At 44.2% G+C, this 23,918-nt stretch overlaps 1 protein-coding gene across 1 annotated transcript in view; it reads right to left on the bottom strand.

Annotated features, from left to right (window-relative positions):
• The window catches only part of PRKCH (protein kinase C eta), a 119,506-nt gene that overhangs the window by 7,178 nt on the left and 88,410 nt on the right, over positions 1-23,918 (bottom strand). The window contains exons 11-12 of the mRNA XM_071745310.1: positions 13,662-13,800; positions 12,519-12,707 (exon numbers count right to left, since the gene is read on the bottom strand). Coding sequence (XP_071601411.1) covers positions 12,519-12,707; positions 13,662-13,800 — 328 coding nt within the window. The remainder of the gene's footprint in view (positions 1-12,518; positions 12,708-13,661; positions 13,801-23,918) is intronic.

Here is a 23,918-nt window from a genome sequence, read left to right as displayed (position 1 = left end):
CTAATGTTTACTGAGTATCTCTAATTTTGGAGGATAATCCAGGATCCAGAATGAATCTCAGGCTCTGGGACACAGAGCCCAGTGAAGAAACACAGAAAAAAATTCAACATAAACAATAACAAGGCAAACCAGCAATATTCCTGAGCAAAAAAAAACCTATGTAATCACCCAAATCCAAGATGCCTTCCTGCAAAATAAGTAGTGAGACTACCAATCTTAAACTTGAACCAGGCCATCCAGCTCTGATCTCATCCAACCATTGCTGGAGAGCCCCTTGGGAGCAACCTCAAACTGGGTGCCTTTGGGCCACACCATTTTGCCAAGCAGCAGACTTGAGCCAGGCTCTCTCTGACCTCAGCTAACCCTCTCAGCAACACTGCAGCCAAAACCAGCAGCTAGAGTGAGCCAAAAACATGACTTCACAAAATCATTTGAACACATTACTGAAAGAAAATGCAGCAAGCCGTGACAAGAAATTAAAAACTGGAGGTTAGTCCGTGGTGGGGCCATGAAGTTACATGGAAAAAATGCAGACATAGCACTGTCAACCTTTGGGAAAATATCAGCATCAGGCCTGAGAGCTCAGCCCATGAGCAGGTGAGGGAGAGCAGGGGGCCCATGCTGGTCCTCCCCTTCACCCACTACAGACCATTCTGGGAAGGGCTCCAGGTCTCCCAGCTGTACAAGGCTGTACTGGTCTTAACCCTCACAAGTTGCAACTTCTGTCTCAAGAGGCTGAGCTTGCAAGTTAGTCTAACGGCCTGGAAGTCTGCGAAGAGATGTTCACACAAAACAGATGTTTCCAAGCATTCATTTCCTTGAATTTACAAGTTCCCTTTCTCAATACTGTTTTTTTATGTAACTCATGTATGTGCCACTTGCATCAGGACAATTAATTTCATGAGTAATGTCACAGTGAGTAGATTATGTGAAACTGCGTCATATTCTAGGAAACCACAAGCAAGCCCAGACCCCTTCACAGAAGTAATGCACTTCAGGAAGAAGAACACCACTTTCTGCTCAGCCATTCCCTTCACATTTACAGTCATCTGGACAAGGAAGTTGTAATTTCTTGAATTAAAAAAAATCCTAAGACACACCAGCTCCAACTCTGGACTCTGTTGCCCTGACCAGAGTCCATTCACCTTGAAAGAGAAAGCCCATAACCCCATGCAGCTCATCTTTCAAATGCAAGCTCATGGCAGAGATGGAAGCTCTCCCCCACCTTACAGGCAGAGAACAGAGGCCCAGAAAAATTCCTCACTTTATTTTCCCAGGAACTCCAGGGCAGCCCAAGGCAAATACGATGGCAGACCTTCAGTGCCACTTCTTCTCCATCACAGCATTCATTTATTCAAGGCTGTGCCAATGCAACAGCCAACCCCAACCCCTTCTGTTAAAGGCAAGAAAGATTTCCTTGTTCGTGATATTAACATTTCCTGCCTCTGTGTCTTTCTCCCTTGTTGCTACCCAAGTGCAAAGTAGCAGCAGAAGCACAGGAGATTAATGCACCACAGTCAGGAGACAACCAACATGCTCATCTTCATTAAGATTCATGAGCTAAACTAACAGGGCAGAAATTAACTCAAAAGGAAATAAGATTTCTCAAAGATCTATTTGATCTCAGACAATAGGGAATCGTTACATAAATAGAGCAATTACTCTAATTAAGGCTTCCCTCTGTGAATCTCCCAACTGAATGCTGCAGTTGCTGAAAATTGGCTGCCTATTATGTAAGGCAAACAAACCCAGTCTGGGGTTTCGTTAACCTTCAGCCACCCCTAAACAAAGGAGAGGAAAGATGGCTCTATGGCTCTGTCTGTTAAAGTCTGTATTATTTTTAATGATTGGAAGCCAGAGCTTTATTTATTTATTTATTTATTTTCAATTAGGAGCTTTTCTTTTGAGCCAATCTTGTCTTTTGCTCTTGTGGGCAAGGCTCCTATCACCCTCCATCGCAGTCCTACTGGGGCCACAATTCCAAGAATATCTTGCCCCCTCCCAAGCAATAGAAATCCAGGGCTCAGACACACAAGTGGGCTACAGGGAGGAAGGGAGTCAGCACAGTTTGACTTCACTACATGGTATCTGCTGGAGCTCCATGCCCTGGGTGGTCAGAACATTCTCCCATGGGAAGTTCTGGTACTTACAGCAGCTCAGCTGGTACCTGATGACTTAAACTTGAGCTATTCAGCTGTGGGTGCCTGAGTCCTGCTGACCTGAGGATTGTGCTGCTGAGAATAGGACTGGAGTCATTGTGGCTCTCTCGAGTGCTACCTCTATTTTACACTCAGGGTTTGCTTTGACTGCAGCTATTGAAGGCCATGTTGCGTTTTGGCTTCCTACCCTGCACACAGCAGAGTGGATTGCTAAAAGCCCTGATTCATACCAGTGTAATTCATCATGGTGCTGAGCCAAAATATGACCCATGCATACACAGGGTGCTTCTACCTCCATGCTGGGGTCCTGGCTGGTCACCTGCAAGCAGGTGAAATCCTTCAGCAAGTGCAGTGCCATGGCTCACAAGTACAAGACTGCCCTGAAAGCATTTTAAAGAGGGGGAAGGGAGGTAGGAAGAGGGGGAGTGTGAGATCTCAGTTGTTTCCTTTTACAGATGAAAAAGGAATGGGAGGGGAGGTAAAAACTGGTCTTCATTCCTCCTCCTAACAGTCAGAAGACTGTCACACTAAGCATGACAGCAGTCACATGTTCAGTGCTCCAGCTGCAGGCAAGGAGGACAAAACCTCAGTGCAGTGGATGTTAAGCAGAAAAATTTGATCTTGCTTTCCCCTAGCACAGAAATGGCTGCTCGATGCTGCCCAGTCAAAGCTCGAGGGAACAAGCAGGATTAACTGTATTGCAAACAGTGCTGAGCAAGAAAGACTGGAAAATAAACCAAGGTAGACAGAGCAATTCATGGGTGGAATGGACACACCTGGCTCCAAATCCCCTGGCAGTGTAAACTTTGCTGATTAACGGTAGGAGAGAACGTGGCCAAAAATACAGGAATTAAATGTCTGAATTCCTACCAATCTTCCTTGTTGTGCTGAAGCCTACCTGGTTCCCTGCCTCTCTCCATTTACCAAGAAATAATTCATCAACATTAATGCAGAATGAAAAGGGCACAAGTAACAAATGGCCCCTGATGGTAGCTAGTGATTTTTGACATTTCTGCCTTTGGTACTCCGGAAAGAAATAACAATAAACAGAAATAAACTTTTGTCATTGGATACATGGAGCATGTAACATAGGCTTTGATCAAGATGTCACTTCAGAAATCTGTGTTTTAAGAACAGATGAGTCAGCCCCAGTTCCCACGTGGGTGACCAGCTGCACGGGCTGCTCAGACAGTATCAGGCTCAGGCTGCTGTTTTTACATTACCCCAATTAACTATAGGTATGACATGGGGATATGGAGGTCAATTACTAAATCAATACATCAATCAGGATAACACAAAGGTGGAGGGAGAATGAGCACCACACTTATTAACTGACTGGGGGCATGATCCCATTCTCATTTTAAGCAGTGGTAAAATCTCCCTAGGGCTGTATGGGAAAACAATTAATCCTTTCCTGATAGTCTTGTCAAGAGGAACTGGGAATCTGTTACACAGCTCTGGGTGGCCTATTTACATAGGGTCAAGTACAAAGGAGACTAAAGTGCCTCAGACAAACCTGTAGTGCTAATTAGGAAAAAAAAAAAAAAAAATCACAGGAAAATACTTCAAAGGAACTTTTTTGTTGTCTTTGTTATATTTCAATTCTTTTAATGTTTATGTTCCTGAAAAGACACAGCAGGTCAGCTAGGTCAAAGCAGGAAGGACAAGTAAGACCTACAGCCCTCAATGGCTCAGAGATTTGTCACCCTTGTAGCAGTGCTGGGACCTCCCAGCTAGATGGACTGGGGGCTGCACAGTCAGAGCTGATCCCATCTTTCAGTGATCACTCCCATCTCCAAGGGAATCCTTGGCCCTTCCCTAAGATTAGATATTAATGGACTTTACCAAAACACTTTTGAGGGTCTATAATCATACTATCTAACTGTGACAGGGCTGAGAAGGGAGCCCAGGCGACAAGTCTTAGGCTTGGCCACAGCAATCTCTTCCTCCTAAGACCCCAGGAGTGAGCAGGAAAAGACAGGGGAAAGACAAAGTCTGCACAGTGAATGCTCCTTCACTTTTTTTCCTGGTGCCTGGCAGGAAGAAGGAGGATGAGTCACACCTGGCATTACTGGAGACAGGGTTAGGAGTTTGTGTTATGAAGCAAATCTGATCCTGTGTGCAGGGGACTTAAACAAGAAGCTAACTTCAGCCTACTGGAAAGGGCAAGATAAAAGCCCTGATGACTACTTCAAGATGAATTTGACCTTGGTAAGCTATATAGATATGGCTTGAGTTTTCTTTCACAGTGAATTACTCAGAAGCATGGGACTATTACTGTGAGGTAGAGGAGGACAACAGAAAGGGGTGTGATTGATTGACAGAAGATATTAAAATCACTGGGGAAAGCTGTTCTCTGTTTGAGAATTAGGAGGCAAAGAGTAAGAGAGCATGTTACAGAGAGGGGTACACATGCTCAGGCAAAAGAAGTAAGAAGGTGTGTGATGTAGCACAGCCTTGTTACTTTATCACAGTGTGTGCTTTTGGCAAAAATGATCTAGAAGAGAAATCATTTAAAGCTGTAGAACTCCTTCCCAGTGGGGTAACAACTGGCTCCAGAGTCCTGCTGTTGCTACAGAGGCTCCAGAGCCAACGAGGAAATTCAAGATGAAAGCATTTCTAAAACACAAAATAAAGAAGAAATTGTTTACACAGATCTGGCATAGAGTTTCATACAGAGATTCAAATATTGGCCTGTCTCTGACAGACAAAGCTTAATCAAACTGTGCAAGAGGATTTATAGAGCCTACCAACTCTGAAGAGATGCCAAGGAGAATAATTTATTGGCATATTTGAAGGAATTTTTTAATATCTGCTTTTGTTAGCAGGCTCCTCAACTCTGGGGATAAAGCAGTAAGCTCATCCAGTTCCCTCTTTGATTTCAGTGGGCTACCATTGTGTTATTCCTTTTCCTTTTAATCTTTGCTTTAAAATACTTCTGGCATCTGGTTCATTCAGCAACAAGTTCATTCTGGCTATTCCAGCAACTGCACATGAAACAGATTATCTGCCTTTTGGTGTCTGGCCTGGATCTGCAGAATTCAAGTGCAAAGGAGACACATAAACCCTGTGCAGAGTGACATAGAGGAAACATAAGTAACCCTGCACCATCAGCATCTGTCTCTCTCTTTTCACACCTTGCAAGCATTCTGAAAAGGCCTGGGGAGCACAAAAAGGAGGGGGTTTGGTTTAGCTCACCCAGTGGCCAAACTGACTGCCCAGGACTTAGGGAAGAGGTGAGGCACAAAGGCAGCAGGAAGCACATAGGGACTGCACCTGGATGAGCCAAGCAAAGCACAGCCCAGGCAGCCTGAGTCATGTGCTGCTTGCTGCAGCATGCAGGGAGGGTGCAGACACCCACTGGGGTACCTGAGCTGATGAGAGCCAGTTCTGACCTCCCAGTATTCAGGCATGTTGAACCTGAGCAAATGCAGTGTATAAAGACAGTAAATCTCTCCAAAATTCAAAGGACCTCACCCTCTGTGCTGACATCAGGGGCACGCAGCTGTAGCAAGTAGTTCAGCCTGGACCATCCCCATCTCTCCTGAACCTACACATCCTTCTCGGCAGTCAGCAACCAGCCCTCTCCCTTCCACTTCCCTGGCACAGCTTTATACTAAAAAAATTGCCTCTAAGTTTTTCAGCTGTGACAACCCTGGTCTCTCTCTCCTCATTAATGGCATTTCCAAGTTGCTTAAAGCAGTGGGGCCAGCCTGGTTCAGCATTCAGCACTCACCACCCAGAAAGCCTTTCTGAAAATAAGCTGTGGCACATACAACAAGGGTCCTCATGGAGGGTTTGGGCAGTTGTGGCAGCATCCCCTTAGGATGGGTAGTTTACTCCTCCTGCAGCACAGCTCAGTGTTCACTTTGCTTTCACTTCTTCAGGTGGGCCTGGGTGGAGTACCTGAGGGAAATTCCTCTTCTGTATCTCTCCAATGCTCCTTCTGCTCAGCCCCCTACACAAAGTGCATCCAGCACAGCCTGAGTCTCCAGGGGCTCTGCTGGAGTTGTTATCCTGCCTTTAGCCAGACTGGACTGCCTTGTCCTCTGACCACGTGGGATATTAGAAGTCCCTCAGAATTTTTTTTTTGGAATGGCAAGAAATAACCACCTGAATCCTGTACTCCCAGGGAGTCTTGGATTTAACTCAGACACATATGCAAATGTATCTCTCATTAGGAGTCATCACTTGAAATTTCTGAGAAATGATGGGCTTGCTTTCACCCAAAGAAGAGGCAGAGAAGACCACCTTTCAGATTTAGTTTTTCCTCATTGAGTATCACCTATAAAGAAAATTCTTAACTTACAAACACTTTCCCAACTGCTACCTAACTTATTTTCTCTGTATGCACATGGATACAGGAAGCATTTATACAATTCACTAAGCTAAAAGCTCTTGTTTTAAGACAGAATTTGGCCATACTTTTAAATAATATCCACAGGCTTGCCCCCATCAACTCAAGAGAAATTGCTGGTGGAGCAATACACTGCTCATTATAGCACCTTGTGGGGAAGTCTCTTGTGTCTGATGGTTACCCAAGTGACTGAAAGACCTAAGGCAGCCTCATATTCACCCTTCTGGGCAGCAAAAGAATGACAAACTCCTGTAGAAAGTTTTAAGTGGCTTTTTTAACTAACAAGATGAAAACTGGCTGAGCTGTTGCAGAAGGGTCCCCACTGAAGATGAAGTTGTGGGTTGCCATCTGCCCTGTAACATTCCTGAACCCTTCTCTTGCTTTCCAGAAACACCTCTGTATGCTGCCTCCTAGCAAGGGCAGATGACTTTTGCCAGCAAGCACTTGTATTGAATATTGCTCTGTGCTAAATAAATGTACAAACAAGCCAAAAAAAAATCTAAGGAGTTAACTGAAAAGCCGCTAGTTTCTGGGCTTCTCTTGTGGGCTCACAAGAAAGGGAGAAGAGGCTTTACCTTTCTAGATTAAAGATTTTTTTGACTTCTTGGTCAGGCTTCAAATCTCTATGGAAGCAAAGGGGATTTAAAATATGGTACATATAAGGAGCCCCCCTCTGGGTGCTTTAGAGCCATGCAAGCTTCCTCCTGGCTGCTGGCAGAAGGCAGGAAGGAAACCCAAATTCCCTCAACTTGTGTTCAGACAGCCAAAAATGAATCCATAAAGCACAGGTCATCAAAGCAAGACCTGGCTCCTGCTGACCCACAGAGGATCTTTATTGCTGCAGCTGAGTCTGAAGCACTAAGACACTACAGCCCCTTGACATTAATGTAGCAGAGCAAAGGGGATTTTAAGCAAGTCTGTGAGAGCAAAGTCTAAAGAAGGTTTGGGAGGAGTGTTGTAGGGTGTGTGTGTGTGTGTGTGTGTGTGTGTGTGTGTGTGTGTGTTAGATACTTGTTGTGGTGTTAAAGTGCAGACAATGCCAAGGTATCCAGAGTTGGGAAGTGAACTCAATGGCACGAAGCAGCAAAGAGTTCACTTAACCAGAGTACTGCCTTTTGAGTCAGCACCACTTCCAGCCTATTGTTTTCTAAGAAAAAACAGATCAATTTGAAGTTTTTCTTTTGCATGCTTGGCACTATATTGCTGATGTAGTATTTCTCCCAAATATGGGTCATGTTTGCTCTCACGTGAGCTCCTTCCCTTTCAGTTCCTCTCACTCTTCACACTAATCCATTGGTATTTGGATTCCCCTGTGCTGTTTCACCTGTGTTGGGCAGGAGTGCAGGCTGCTAAAACCACAGCTTCTGCACCTCCCTCTTTTCTTCCTCTTTCTGCACCTTCCTCTTTTCCCCTTTTCTTTTTCTTTTCTTGCCTGGTGTTTATTTTTCACAAGAAAACCACATGGAGGGGGACATAAGCATTTCTGCCCAGTCTCTTATCTTTGAAAGTGTTTTCTTCAAAATTACATGTTTTTAATCAGCTGGAGGAAGAACAGGCTTCAGTCTAATTTTTGTCCCCAAAATATCCAGCTACAGGCAAAGCAGCCCAAGCCTCACTGCTGGAAGGAGCAGAAGTGTTTCAGAAGGAAGTGTTTCAGAGCTCACATTGGAGGTTGGCACACAAATGGCAACAGGCACACTCAGCTTCAGCAGCTGTGACAGGACTGCAAGAAGGCAAAGCAATGCTAACACTTCCCTACGGAGATGCAGCTTCCTAACCCCTGCTGTTACCTGGCTCTGCAGGTGAAAACATCTAAGATGCAATCACACATCCAAGTGTCAAAGCCTTTGGACCAACCATTGCTATTTCAATCGTCAGTCCATGGTGTGACTCAGTAGGCACAGTTCTTTTCATCTGAAACAAGATTTGGAAAAGAAAATCCCTGCAGCTCTCCCTGTGCACTTGCTTCCCATTATGCCATCCATTTTTGAGACCTGACTTTCCACTTTATTCTCCCTTTATTCTCAGACAGCTAAGTCTGACTGTTAGGAAGACAGCGTGACTGGATTGCATCTGAGCAAGTCATCCACAGAGCTGCCAAAATACCACCTGGCTTATGGGAAATGAGAGGATTCTATTTCATTTTGCAGTTTGCTCAGCTGAATCCCAACCCCCCTGCCTTCCTGGAATGCCACCCTCTTTGCTCAAGCACTTTTTGCTAGTGACAATTCACACATTCAGAACATCAACATGCTGTAACAGAGCAAACTCCAACTGCAGCCTTGTGGTAAAAGATCTGGTGTGACACTCTCTGCTCTGTGATTGCTCACTAAGTTTCACAGTCTCTTCATCATCAGACACTGGTGATTACTCTGTCAGCTGATAGCAAAGAGTATTTTGAAGAATTTCTTTTACAGACACAGACTAAATAGCTTCTGTGGCATAGATTCCTTGTGACTGCATTCAGGTAGAGCTATGGAGAAACCTTTTTTTTTGCAGGGAATCAAAATTAAAGCCAGATTTATGCTTAGAATGAGTTAAAGTGATGAGAATCTATTCAGGAGCTATTGTCCTTTTCTGCACCTTGTTCCCCTCTCACAAGCAAATCCACGCCCAGTTCAACTTGCTCATACAAGTAGCAGAGACCTCAGCTGAAGTCCTCTTGCCTCACTTGAACAATCAATACCTAAATTCCCTATAGTGACAGACTCAGAGATTGGGCAGGATACATGAGTGAGATTTTTTTATTCCCTTCTCTAGGAGTATTGAGTCCAGCAAAATCCTGCAGGTTTACACTTACTCTGTCCTACTCTTTCTCTTGAGGGAAAACATCAAGAACATAAATAAACCCCAAAAAACAAAGAAAAAAACAAACACTGAGGAAAATAGGTTAAAACTTATTTTTCTTTCCACTTGCAATGCTAAACAGGTCCCAAGGCACTGAGTTTGTATTTGTTTTCCTTGGTATCAATGTTCAAAAAATACCAATAACACCCAATGATCTAAGTGAGGACCTCAGGACATATTTTGGTTAGCATCAGGAAATTGCAAGGATGAACAGGATGCAACCTTCAGAAATCTGGTGGTTTCTGATAGGAGAAATTGGTGAAGCACAATTATGGTAAAAAAAAGCAAAGCAAAATAAAAGCATCCATGAAATGAATCCTAAAGCCTATTATCCTTTTCTACAGTGGAGCTCTTCATGAAAGCAAATGGATCAGATACTTTCTAAACCTAGATATATCCATTTATAGAACTCGTCTAAGAACCTACCTCTAATTGCATCTTCCTGGCAGAAGAATTTGATTCTGTTTCAGAGCTTTATAACACTCAAGACTAAGTGAACTCTCCCTATTTCTGTTCAAGGTTAAGGCCAGAACTTTTAGTGAGGGAGCAGTCCAGTTATTAAGGCTATTAAGGCCTTAGCCTGCAATAAAAGAGACACCAGGTTCAATTCTCTGGTCTTCCACAGGCATCCTATGCCAAGTAATTACTTGTATCTCTGCAGTAGCTTAGTCCCCTGATTTTCCAGAGCTCTTAATAGCACAGGTTAGAATACGAATGAAAAAAAAAAAAAAATCTACATCTTCAGCAGATAGAAAATCATCTTCCTACATAAAATAGCCACAAGGAAATAAAAAAGCCAGTTTCACTGTTCTCTGTTGCACTGATACCTAAAAATACTGCCTGAACATTATCAGTACACTGCAAATATAATACCTGATCAGATATAATATTGTTATAATTGAAAAGAAATGAAAGTGTGTGGGTTTTTTCCATTTTAATCTAGAGCCCCAGACACTCTCATGACAGGGTGTTTCCTTCCTGTTAAAGGCAATATGCTCTGATGCTTCTAAAAGCTCAGCATGTGAAAGGGAAGAGGAAATGAGGCACTCTCCTAGCAAAGGAGCTTTTGAACCCCAAAGCAGCTGCTATGATGCTGCTGAAATTCAGGCTGTAGCAAACTATCATCAATGCTTGAAAAATGCAAAAGGCACTTCCAGGTAGCAGCCACCCAGAGACCAGAAACACCAAAGATCTGAAGGTCTGGTAAAAATTTCAATTGTAACTTCCCACTAAAAAGGCTTCTGGTTTATTCCCTAAATTTCAGCTTTTTCCCCAAAGCAGTCATCTGCCTGAGAGAGTAGTGCTTCTCTTGAGCAACATGCGTGCATTTCAGAGTCAGTTTGGTTTTCATTTGGGTTTCTCCAGCAACACATGAGAGACCAGACAGGCAGAGTGGCTGGACAGGGCACCTTCTTATCAGGCAATAGATCAGCAATTGCAACGCTGACTGTGCAGTTTTGGAGATCTTCAGTCAATCTCTATTAAAATTTTTAGCTCCCTCCTGCCCTCCCTGCTCCCTTCTGGCCCTCTTTCTCCAGTGCTACTCGTCATGCTTGCTGATCATAAAAGGGACTTGCTGTTAAAAGTTGGGCTCTGAACATGGGCTAGACCAGCCTGGAGCAACTGCAGCTTGCACTGGACATTTCTGTGAGGTTACTATCAGAATTAGGAAAATATTCATCACTAAGAGGCTAAAACACAAATTCATACCCTGAAATTCCCATTAAGATCAACATCTACCTGACCACATTTTACCTCCATTTTATACTTTTGTGTGATACCTGCAACAAACCCACTCTGCTATTCCTTGTCACTGCAGAAGAAGAATTGGCTCAGGTTTTCAAGAGCCCTAATCCAACAACTTGGATGCTGCTCCAGAATTTGAACTTCACATTTTTAATTTTTATTATGCTGCAAGCTATTTCCACAGTCCAAGCATAACAAATTATCACTCCTGTGCACAACCTGTGATTTCAAAGCACAACCCTTTGCCTCCTCAAGAAGTGGAATTTGTTCTTAGTTGATTTCTGTGGAATTTATCAGATGTATTTTCAGCTACAGAAAGTAATTGCTCAGTTCACATCCGATGGAAACCTTTTAGGAGAAAACTTCCAGATTCTCACTACTAATGCCCTGATGAAAGCAAACTCTCCTCTTTCCTTTAAATTATCTCATTCATTAACCTATTTCTTTGAGCCAGTGCTTCATGAGTTATTATAAATTACAATCTTATCTAGCTATTTCTTTCACCTTCTATTGAAACAATAGTTAGTGCATCCAGTCTTAAACACACCTTTGTTCACACTGATTTTGTAAGGAAAGGAAATACTGTGATCCTTCTCTCTCCAAAGAGTGCTTAGAGTTAATAAGTGATTTTATCAGGGGCAGAAGTCAGTAGCAGAACAGCTAGGTTTCCTAGGTTAACACCCTCATAATTTGATCACCTTTTGATTTATTACAGTAAAGCCAGAGAGTTCCAGTGTATTTGGGCACTGCGTGCACAGCCTGAAATCTTAAAAGGCTTCATTTCCATGTCACAGGGAAAGATGTGAGGCACACGGATTAAGACAGCTCCTGGGAAAACTCAGCAACACATGGAAGAACAACATCTAAGTGAGGCCAGCAACAGCTCTCCTCAAACTGTTTGCTGTACAGCCCCTTTTTTTTTTTTTTTGTCTCACAAGCATAAAAATCACAAAGTTGTCTTTGTATGCATGTAGAGAGCAATCCCTAGGGAAAGGCTGATACTACAAGAGTCAGAAAGGAGGATTATCATGACTTCACTTCTCTGCCACTCCAGTTGCATGGAAATCATGTGGCCACTACTATTAAATACTGTTTGTATCTGCTGTTTCTGCTCTGGAAGGTGACCATATGTTGTAAATCATTAAGTCACCAGGGGAATGCCCAGACACAGCCATGCACACACTCTGCTTGCCAAGTTGGCTGCTCAACTGTATAAAGGCCATATCTATGCAAACACACCTAAGTGTGGATATTTTTTTGTTTGTTTACTCTTCAATTCAAGATAAGAAAAGGGTCAAGGTCAGGATAATTGCAACTTCTGAGCACCCCTATCCCTGCTGCTTTACTTTGTTAGACATAGGCTGAAGAAAGCCAGGGCAGAGAGCATGCAAACAGCCAAAGGAACTCACTGCTTTGAGGATTGCCACTGCATCCTGCTGGAGCCACGTTGGGTACACAACTTCATCATTCAGAATGGCCTCGAAGAGGTCGTCCTCATTCTCTGCCTCGAAGGGTGCATGGCCACACAGCATCTCGTACAGCAGCACACCCATGGCCCACCAGTCTACATCAGGGCCATACAGCATCTCCTGCAGGATCTGGAAAAGAGATGGGAGAGAAACCCTGGAGGTTCTGAAACTGAGCAGGGGAGGAAATAGAATTTGGAAACATGAAGGCAGAAGCTCTCGCTATGTCCCAACAGTGCCCTCTGCTAGGCTGGCTCAATGTCCAGTGACACACAGGGACCCCCAGATCAGCACAAAGGTACATCAGATGCACTAAGCAAGGGCTGAGCTTCCTTGGTTGTTCACAGGGTCTCCTGTGAACAAGCCCTTAGAAATTATGCTAAGGCTTAGCAGGAGAAGGGGTGTTTCAGCAAAACTGGCTGAGTCTCAGAAGCAGCAGAGCAACCCTGTGTGTGGGATGACACCATCTTTTCCTTGCCTCTGGGAAGGAAACATGGACCCAGCCCCAAGAGCAAGGCTTTCAAGCTGGAGAGGGGAAGGAACAGGAGTGTGTGAGAAGAGCACAAACACCAACCACAGACAAAAATTCAATTGTATTGAAGATAGATCTGAAACCCTAACAGAATATCTGGCAGCATCTGGAGGACAGCTGTTCCTTATAGAGGTATTTATTAATTTTGTAGTGAGACTGGGGAATGACAGGAAAGGAGAGGAAGCCTTAAAGGGAACCGGGAGACAAGGAAGAATTCAAACTCCTTCTGAATCAAACTGGGCCAGTATCTGTATGTGCCACTCGAGACTTTTGCAGCTATGCCTCCATTTTTCACCTCATATTTCCTAAAAATATAAAAATAATAATAATAAAAATATATATAAGCTTATCTTGGTGCCTGAAGATTTACTAATGCTTTGCATGCACAAGGGACTGATAATACAAGCATGCACCTAGGAGGAAACCTTGCACCCAGCAGTCAGATAAGGTGCAGCTAAATACACCAGAGGGTACACTTGCTGCTCCAAAGCTTTTCAAACTGTAATCAAGTTTTTTTGTTTTTTTTTTTCTGGCCTAAGAAAGTTTTCCTGTACCTCTGGAGCGATGTAGTCTGGAGTACCACAGAAAGTGGCTGTGGTAATGCCATCATGAATTCCCTCTTTGCACATTCCAAAGTCAGCCAGCTTGCAGTGACCCTCGTAGTCCAGCAGCACGTTGTCCAGCTTCAAGTCCCTGAAACAAGAATCATTCACCAAGTCACCACACGCTTGGAGAAAACCCAGAACAACTGGAGGCTTAGCCTGTATAATGGACAAGCCTCATCATCATTATAAAAAAAAAAAAATAAACAGAAGGCATGCAGGAGTGGTTTTCTTTTGCTGCATCACTTACAAAAGGGAGGGAGGAACAACCATCAGTCTGCTGAACTGCATTTAATATGGGCAGGTGCTTCATGAGTTCACCCACATGGCTTTCCAAACACACCACAAGGCTGGCTGGCAGAGCTCCTGCTCACTTAGCTCTGGGACTCACTGGAGCAGGGGTTGCCAGAGCTGTCAGATTGCACAAGGCTGTCGTGATGCTGCAAAAAGCACCGCACTGGACATGCTCTGAGTCAGCAAAGCACCATGCCAGGAGCAGAGGCTGAGGAGGTGTATGAAGTCTCTTCAAAAGGGAAGCAGGTCCCCTCTTCTCCTGGGTTGTGGGGGGTTAAATCCCAGATTTTGTTGTAGAGGGACAAGCCTGAGTGATAAACCCCACCTGAAATGTCACCAAAGCTGAGATGAAAGAAGCTCCTTGCTGACACCATGCAATGCAGTGGTGTCAGCCACCAGAGGAGGCCTCCACCCTGAATCAAAGACTTAAAAGTCCTCCCGGGTCTATTGATTCCAGCAGGACTGCATTAATATTAGAAGTGAACATCTCCTGTAGTGCTCTTTTGGGTGGGGACTTCCTTGCCACTGTCACGAGAGACCTGCTGCCAAACACCATCCTGTAACAGCTGCAGAATGACACGTTTTCCAATATATCACCTCTAACAGCCAGGATACTCCTCATCAAAAGCAGAGCTGCCAAAATGACAGAGCCCTTACAAAGCTTATCAGCTTTGCCTGACCTTGAGATTACCTCAGGGAACAGCCCACAGTCAGCAGTGCCATCATGAACACAACCAGAAAGCAAGGGGGTCATCTGCAGACACAGGAGATGCCTTCCTAAAAATACACACCAGTTTGTAGCACCCCTGCTTTTCAGGTGCCAGACAAGCTCTAGGCACTGTCACATACAGTGGAAAGGAACTATGACTGGAGTTCTGTGCAGCATAAAAAAATCAGTTACAGTTCATTTTTTGACCCATCTCAGGTACTGGCCCAGGACTTGCACAGACCCCTCAGAGCAGCTCTGCATGAAAGTTTTGCTATCACCATTTTATTCTCAGGCCTATGCAAATCCACTTCCAAAGTCATTCAGATGGCCAAAAAAGGTCCAAATAACTAGATACAATTGAGGGCCTCAGGGATGCTTTATGAAATCCATGCTAGAACTTTATCCATTTTTCTCTCTGATCAGATATCAATTTTCCTGGGAAGGGGGGAGCCATGGGGAGGGTGGTGGCAGACCCATATCAATATGAAAACCTATGGGAGAGCTGAAATTTGAATTCAGCTTGATCTTTTTGATCATCAAACTATGATCTTAAAGTTCAAACCAGGTGGTCGATTGCTCTGTTTGCTATTGGAATTTCTACAGCCCACACCACCTCCAGAGGCCTTTCTGGAGCTCAAGACAGTTCTCCCTCAAACTCCCCTGCTGCAGTGGAAAGCTCAGTGACTCACTGTGATAGACAATCAGAGCCACATCCTGTCCTAAAGAGATAACAAAAAGTATTATTAGCCTCTTCCAACAGATGGGAAAGCAAGAGGTAGAGATTAAGAAATTTGCCTGTGTCCCCCAAAGCCAAGGCTGAACAGCAGCTTCCTGAATCCCAGCTCCAGATCTTCATTACAAGATCATACATCCTCTCTGCCCAACTTTTTAACACAGCATGGCAACACAAGGCAGCAAAAAATCTGTTAGGATCCTGCTCTTCCCAGCTGAACCACCAACTACCAGTGAAGTCTGAGTGCTGAGGACAGTGCCCATGCTTGTCTTAAGCTTCAGTGTTTACTCTGGGTGGGATGCTCAGCAGAAGACACTTATTTTTCCCCTTCTGAGAATCAGAAATGGCTACGGAGGCATGTGGGCAAAGGCTTGTCTTGGAAAGGCTTTAGGAAAGCACAGTGAGAGGTATTGTATGTGCTCGCCCATGACAAAATGCCTTCAGCAGCTGTTTACAGCCAAAGCTCCTGTTGCTCTTCCCCGTGGTTCCTGGCAGAGCAGGGAAGCCCTCCAAGCATGAAGGCAGGCTTTGTTTCCAGGAATCTGCAATGATGTGGCTGAAACGCACAGTTTATTCTTGTCTTGGTTTTAACATGCAGCAAACACCTTTTCAGTCCTGGGCAGGCCTGACAGCTGGGAGAGGGGGGGGGGGCGACCCTAAAGGTGAGACTGGAAGGGAGATTTTGGTGAACCTGCTGGGAGATCCCCCTATCAAATCCCCCTGACTCCCCAGAACATCTGCCACGTCCTAGCATGCTTTGGGGGAAGACCTCAAAATACACCTCCCTCATACCTGAGCCAGCTGTAACACAGTCACATACACTGACTGAGCAAGCAGGTTACAGCCATGGAGGGCCTGAGGAGCAGGCACAAGACACAGCTACAAGGCAGGGACAGCTCTGCAGACCAGAGCACCAGCCAGGCTGCCACTTCCCAGCCTCTGCCCCACAGGACATGCAGCAGAAAGCCCCAGATCCCTGTTGCTGTATAATGCACAGTGTTCATCACCAAGAGAGCAGGAGCTCCTGCAGGTGCAAGAGGATCCTACGTGTGCTGCATCCTCCCAGGACTCTGTCTATGTAACAGCCATTAAAGTGTCTGCCTTTTGCTGAGTGAGTACAGTTTTAACAACCCAAGGCAAACCTCCAGCTCTTTAGCTTCTCTACATTGCATGTTAAACCCATTAATAGTGCCTGTTGCCTCCTCCCGAGCTGGGATATTGGCTTCTCCTGACTTCTTTCCAGCAACATGAAATCCAAAACTTGCATTTTCTATTTTCACATCACCTGTAACGTGACATCAGGCTGCTCGTGCTTGCTCAGGCACTCTGGCTACGTGCAGATCATTTCAGAAGAGGCCCTCCCATGCCCAAAGATGACTTCTCAGTGCTCTTCACCTGGCAAGGCCACAGAAGATGCCCCCACACATCCCTCTCGGGGTGCAGGTCTTGTGGGTCAGCACAGGCTCAGCTACACAGCTTATTTGGAGCCTGCTCTCTCCAGCTGCCCTGTAAGATAATTCTCTGGGAAAGCTGTGGTTTGGTCTCGTGTTTGAGCATTTGTCTCAAGCAATCTCAGCAGTTGTAAGCTCTGTGCTCCCTGCTCTGAGCTGACAGCTCTCCCCATGCATGTGAACCAGCACAGCCACATGAGAGGAAAAACACTGACTGGCTTCTGAGATGCACAAGCAGCTCTTCATTTTTTGCAGTACAGAATTCTGGGAAGCTGATGAAACTGAAAGTCGTCCAGCTTAGCAAGCCCAAATCTACCTCATTTCCTTCATACTTGCATTTTCCATTCAATATTTTTAGCAGTCTGATGAAGCAGTAATGGCAGAGAGGTTCTCTGAGGGCTGCAATTTCTAAGGTAATGCTGAGGTTTTGCCTTTCACTGGCAAACCTTGACTGGAAATGAGGCTTCATTCTGCCTCAGAAAGGCTTCATTCTGCCTCAGAAAGGCTTCATTCTGCCTCAGAAAGGCAGCCTTTGTCCTTGCAGGCAGCTTCAGCACATAGGCTCAGAGGCCTTGGTTTAGTCTAAGACCCAGAAGAAATGATAAATAAAATTATCTGCTTCAACATCACTCACTGGAAAAAGGTGCATTTTACACATTCTCCCCTTGAGTTTAAAATTTGTAATAACTAAATAAAATACAAATTACAATTGCAGATGATCCAGTCCCTTCCTCAAGCATCTGTGAAATCCAATTTTCCTCTGCACTAGGGAGCTTTGCATACACATGGGCATACACATACCTGCCACTAGCTCTGCTCAGATCATCTCACTCCTGATGTAAAAACTAAATATGAAAGGATGAGGTCTGGAGGTCTGGGTTTTTTTTTTTCCTCTTTTGGTTTCATCATCCTGTGCTTTAAGGGCTGTGCATGTTGTAAGAATCTTCTTTGCAGGAGCAGTGGTGGCAGAAACTAGGTCCAGTTTCAATGCCTCAGTTTGATGTTCTTCCATCTTTAGTAATTCCAGAAGTCCAAATTAAAGCTCGTAAGAGCCTGCTGTTCCCATCCCAATGTAAATTTTTTAGTCATGAAAGAGGTAGGTACAGAGTGCTACAGAGTGCTGGGAGCTAGCCATAAACATAGGTGAGACTAGTGTAACAATTCAGCCACATGTTAAAAAAAAAATACACAAACTCAATTAAAAATGAAATTACAAAAAACCTGAAATTAGCCTAATGAATAATTTTGGTAGTTCTGAAAGAGAGAATTGTGCTTTTCCAGGCCTTCAGCATGCAAGCCCATTTAGATACTTTTGGAAATGCCTTTGGGATGAGTAAATATACACTCAAACCTGCTTTGCAAGCAGGGAGTAGATTTTGGGTTTTCTCCACCTCTTCTGCTGAAGTAATTTTATTTCATAGAAATACTTAAACCTCCATCACGATGGAGGAAAAATATGCTTCTGTTGCCTGCTCTGGTAGCCAAAACAATACATTTCCAACTCTTACTCCAGTGAAATAGTAATTACTTTTCATAACATGAAGCAACTTCAACAGAAGAGAATGAAAAAGAGACAACCTGTGGAATAGCACAGTTGGTAAGATACTTATCAAAGAGGTCAGATTTTTCAAGGTGGAGGCCTTGATCCAAGTACAGTGGACAATAGATTTAAACTGGTATTTTGACTAAATGAAGAGACCAGATGAGATCTCAGTTTTATGTAATGCCCTAAATACTCAGGTGAAGCTAATTGTTTCCTTTTTTCCTTTACATTCACTAATAACATCCAAACCAAAATATTTTACTTTACCTAGATACCAGAACTCTCTTGAGTTGAAAGAAAAAAAACAAACAAAAAAACCAGTTGCTTTTAAAAAGCCTTAATTATTTGAGGTCCACAAAACGTGAAATATTTTTTTTTTTTCCACATTAAAGTTTGGAGACTCAGTTACCAAACTCAAAGCAAATAATTATTTTCACCATTCCATTCTCACCAGTTTTTGACTAGGGACATCCACGTTTTCTTCCTGAGTGCCTGGGATTGTAAAGAACTTACTTAAAAACTTCTTCACAGCAAATGGTTCACATCTCCCACATTTTTCTATCAACAATTTCTATTTAAAGTCAAGTAAATTTTTATCATCAGAAATTCATATTCAAAGCAAATTTCCTAAGCAGTGGTAAAGCTGAGTGTCAGTATGCAGTAAATAAAGGCTGAAGAAGACACCTGCAATATATTATTCTAGATCTAGGAGATAAAAACCCAGGCTGACCTGATGATATTTGCTTACTTGCTACCACATATTTAGGGTAGGGGGAAATATTGAAATCACAAAAGAAAACAGGTTACTAGTCTTTGAAAATGAAGTCAGAGACAAGAAAAGGGTCAAGCTGCACTTAGGTGGAAAAAAAAGAAGTTTGAAATCCTGAGGTTTGCTGACGAATACAAGGACAAGATGTTGTTCCCTTCCAGCCTCAGAAGCTTCCTCCAATTCAACTCCTGCCATACTTTAAAGGGGAAAATCAGGATAGCTGGAGCTTACTGAAGGCACCTTCTTGGGCCCAGAACCAAAGGAAAAACCAGAGGTAAGACCCAGCACTGTTAAAAAGTGTATAACCAGTGAGTAGCCATTTCCTTGCACCACCACTTGGGGTTTCAGATGGAAAGCAGTGCTTTATCCACCCAATGCTTCACTCTGCAACCCCTAAACCCTGTGGGATTTAGTCCACGTGCTCTGTCCTTCCAGGCACTGCACAAAGTAATACTGAAATACAGCACAGGGACTGCAAAACATCACATCAACTCCTTGTTTTCTCAAGCAACATCCCCTTGGGTACAGAAAATGTGCCTTCTATTTTCCAGTCATCTTCTGAGATGGAAAGCTGTTTGTACCATCAGGATGCCCAACTGTGGCAGGCACACTGCAACTAGCAGGACAACTAATGGGATTGAACCAAACAGATCTCCCTGGGTATTTGCAATTCATAATTACCAGAAATAGCAGCAAGGTGCCTTTCTCCATTGTCCTGACAACCAGAAGTTGTTTTCAACAGCTGACCACACTGAAGTCTTTAGGGACTGGAAATACAGCCACGACGGCTCCAGACTGAACTTCTGCATTTCTCAGAAATAAAGCAAAACCAGAAATGTGACATAATGATACAAGAATCCAACTCAGACCCAGGATAAGTAGTATGAGCAAGTGAAACTCCACTGAAAATTAACACTCACTGCTAGGCTGTACAACAGGAGACAGCCACCCATCCTTGCTGGCTGCTTTGTGCAGCCATGGGAGGCAGAGAAGGTTTGTGAGGAACATATAACCCACAGGCATTTCAATACCTGCACTTCTCCAGCTTAAAGTTCATCCCCATTCTGGGGGTTATTACAGTCTCACCCCATCACAGCACATTTTAGATGCCACAGAGGGCTGTGGAGAAGGAATGTGGCAGAATATAACAGAACTTCATAGCTTTTCCCCTAACCTGACTCTGGCATGCAGAGCACAAACCCTTTGAAATGCTCTGTACCCATGTGTTAGGTTAAAGGCATGGTGGATCATTGCCACACAGCCTCCAAAGCCTCCAAAACAGACTCCACCTCTCTTGCATAGAGGAGGATGGTACAGAGTGATGCAATATGGACTCATGTCTGGGGTCAGATACAAAGCCAGAAGGCATTGCTGAACTTCTCTGAAAACTCACACCCAAGCACATGGCCAAGGACCGCTCTGGAGGTGAAGATGGGTGATGGGTGTTTGAATTTGTGCAAGACAGAAGGAGATCCTCATACCCACGTGCATCTGTGCTCCTCAGTATGCCCAAAGGCATCCTCTAGCAGTCCCTATGCACTTGCAGGTATAAGTCTGATGAAGCTTTAAAATAAATACTTGCTCTGCTGCTTGGGCTTCAGACTAAACCCTGACTGGCAAGTACTTGTATCCAGAAGCACTGTGCTATTATGGTTAAGCTTAAAAGTCAAGCAGCCCTTGAAGCACAAGGACAAGTTTTTGCAGGCCATCTGCCCGGGTTAGGGCAGCACCATGGGGTTTTTGGCAGAGATGGGCTGGAACATGGTGTTGTTGGCTCCCCATCTGCCTAAACCCTTCCTGCTGGCAGGGTCTCTCTGGAAGCTGGTTCCCCAGACCACATCAGAGCACGGGTGCTCCCAGCCTCCCCAGGCTGCCACTCTGAAGATGAAGCAGTGCCCAAGGCACTGACTTCTCTTATGGCAAAGATGCTGGTTTTACTTGGGATCCAAGACCTCTCTGATGGTTTGAAACAGCAGCAGTCCCACCTCCCCTCCTTCTGGGCACTTCAGAAAAGCGTCTGTGGAAGCTAAAACAATTACCAACATGATGTCATTACTATTGAAATGAACAAGCATGATTCATCCTCTGGTTAAATTAGGGGTGGTTGACTAAAGTATACAGGCACAGACTGAAAAAAACCCCACAGCATACCACAATAGATAATCACAAAGCTTCCACCACCTTAGTGGGGCTGAACCTGAGCGGTCCAGATCCAGTGGGACCCCACAGGTTCCCCAAGTACCTTCAGGCTCAGGCACACCTAAAAGCTTTATTATATGCAAGGCAGCTGTAAGAGAGCTAATGATAGTTTCCCAAGGCAGTTTTACGAGACCAAAAAGACATTCTTGTGAAATGGGGCAGCTGAGAGCCAGAGCCATTACTGCTGAAACACAGACATGCTAGAGATTGCTGTGTTGGAGTAATCCCAAAGATGGCACAATCCACATATATTTATATGTCCACATTTATATATATATATATATATATATTTTTTTTATATAGGTGCAAACAATATGTATGTATTATTTATTGCCTTTTTATGCAGGACTCTAGTTAGGAAAAAAGAGTTAAACTTGAGGTATTTCTCTGAATCCTGGAGCAAAAGTCCTCCCATTTTCTACAGGAAGGGGAGACATGGACAGAAAAAGGCTTCGTGTCCAGCTCTTGGTATGCATGCCACACACTCCCTCTCCGGATGAGCTGCCAGCCTAGTCCTATGATAGACTCCTCGGTCCCACTGGGCAGTGACACTGGAATTTGCTGGCCCTGAAACATCACTGGCTGAGTTGCTCCCAACAGAGCTTCTATTTTATTCTTGCCAGAAAAAAAGAAGAGGGAAAAAAAAAAACATCCCAAACCAAACCACAATGCTTCTTTCTGTGAGTCCCCTTGCCTGAGGTCTTCAGAGGAGGCGTATGACAGACTGGAGACCTAAATGCATGACCAAGAATCAGGTGTAGACTTTTGACTGACAGTGTGCCAAGAGAGGATAAAAAGTGTAAGACTGTAATGTCACCTTGACAAAAATAGACCAGTGTCGATTCAAAGCCTGATACAGAAAATAAAATCAAATCAGGCCTGTGGTACAAGATGGTCCCAACACTTCAAGATGGAGTGAAAGTGTTACCCAAGATGAACCATCACCAACTGTCCATGGCTCACTGCAGAGCTGCTCGAAAGGTCCTGACCCAGGACTGAGGTTTCCTGGCAGGATCAGGACAGGACTGTGTTGCTGAAAAGGCTCCTCTTTCCACCAGCATGGAGTGCCCTCATGTCACCACTGCATGTCACCAAGCTTGCTTTGGGGGAATTAGACAGTAGCTCATACTTAAAGTGACTCTGCTGCACTGTCACTGCTAATCTCACAGCTGACATGAAATCCACCCTCCCCAGAGTCTTAAGAGTCTTAGGGGGAATGTTTCACTCCAGGAAATAACAAAGGAAAAAAAAAAAAAAAAAAAGGAAATCAACAGTAAAGGTGGCCCTATCCATCACAGTTATGTCTTCAAGTGCCTCTGGCAATGGCTTGGTCAGCAAACAGACCTGAGGTATCACTGGTAATGCCAGCAGGGCTCTGTGGGGAAGACATTCCTGCACTCAACCTGTATGGCTTGTCAGGCAGACTTCTCCATATTCATCCCATATGGGTAAGATTCACTTTACTCTAACCCTGAATTCAGGGAAATCAACCAAAAAAGTCCTGGTTCGGTCAATTTTGGATTAGGGGCCTCGAAAAAATTAAAACTACTTCATCTTATGAAGGCTCTCAGTTGCAGATCCAGATTTATACAGCTCAGACTATAGGTGCTAATCTTCTTCCTATAGTGTAATGAAGAAAGCTGAAAGCAAAAGCATTCTGTATTTTTAGAAAGTTTTTTTTTAAAAACACTTTGCCCTGTAGATTTCCACTGTTAGAATTATCATTAACTTCCGATGGAGCAACACAGGGGCAGCGTGGATGCTTTTGAAAAATCTCACCATTTGCACCAAATTTTTAGGCACACAACAAAAGAGCAATGTCAGTGCTAGTGACACACTGTGGGCACAAAACAGACAGACCTGCCAGTACTGCACATGCCTCTTTGGAAATGAGTTAAAATTTACTTCCTAGGAGATGCTGCCTTGAGAGCTGTTTCTTAAGAAACTGAGATCATCACTGGTGTCATTGATTCCCTTTTTTCCTAATGCTCCAGCAAACCTGCAAGCAAACAAAATGTTTTCCTGATTGCTCTGAACTCCCTGCTTTTCACCACAGTGATCACTCCAATAGCAGCAGTAAAATCAGATGGAAGAGGTATGTGTAGGAACTTAGCAAACGGGTCATTATCCCAAGATTTAGTTTCTCATTTCATGTGGATTAGTGTTGCTATTCATTCATTACAGGTGATTCACCTGGGGCTGTGTGAAGTATCCTGGCCAAACAGGGCAGAGCCCTGGCCTGGCTGGACATGCTGAGCTCTCTGCTCTCTCTCTTCTGAAGATTCCTCCCAAACTGCCTGTACAAAGGAACCATCAACACTGAGCTGTGAGCTATGCCAGCAGGGGCAGGACGAGATCCCACATGCCACCCCAAAGGCCATACAAGCAGCAAACAGCCCCCAAACTGCCCATGAGCAATGCTGGTCAGTATTGTCCCCATGTCACATCAGGTACTTAACCCATAAGTCTCTTTGGTCAGGGCTCCCTCTCCAGCTAGCAGAGTGTTTTCCC

The sequence above is a fragment of the Heliangelus exortis genome, chromosome 5, assembly GCF_036169615.1.
Source record: "Heliangelus exortis chromosome 5, bHelExo1.hap1, whole genome shotgun sequence".
In the NCBI taxonomy this organism is placed as follows: Eukaryota; Metazoa; Chordata; class Aves; order Apodiformes; family Trochilidae; genus Heliangelus; species Heliangelus exortis.
This window is presented reverse-complemented; position numbering and strand designations above follow the sequence as displayed.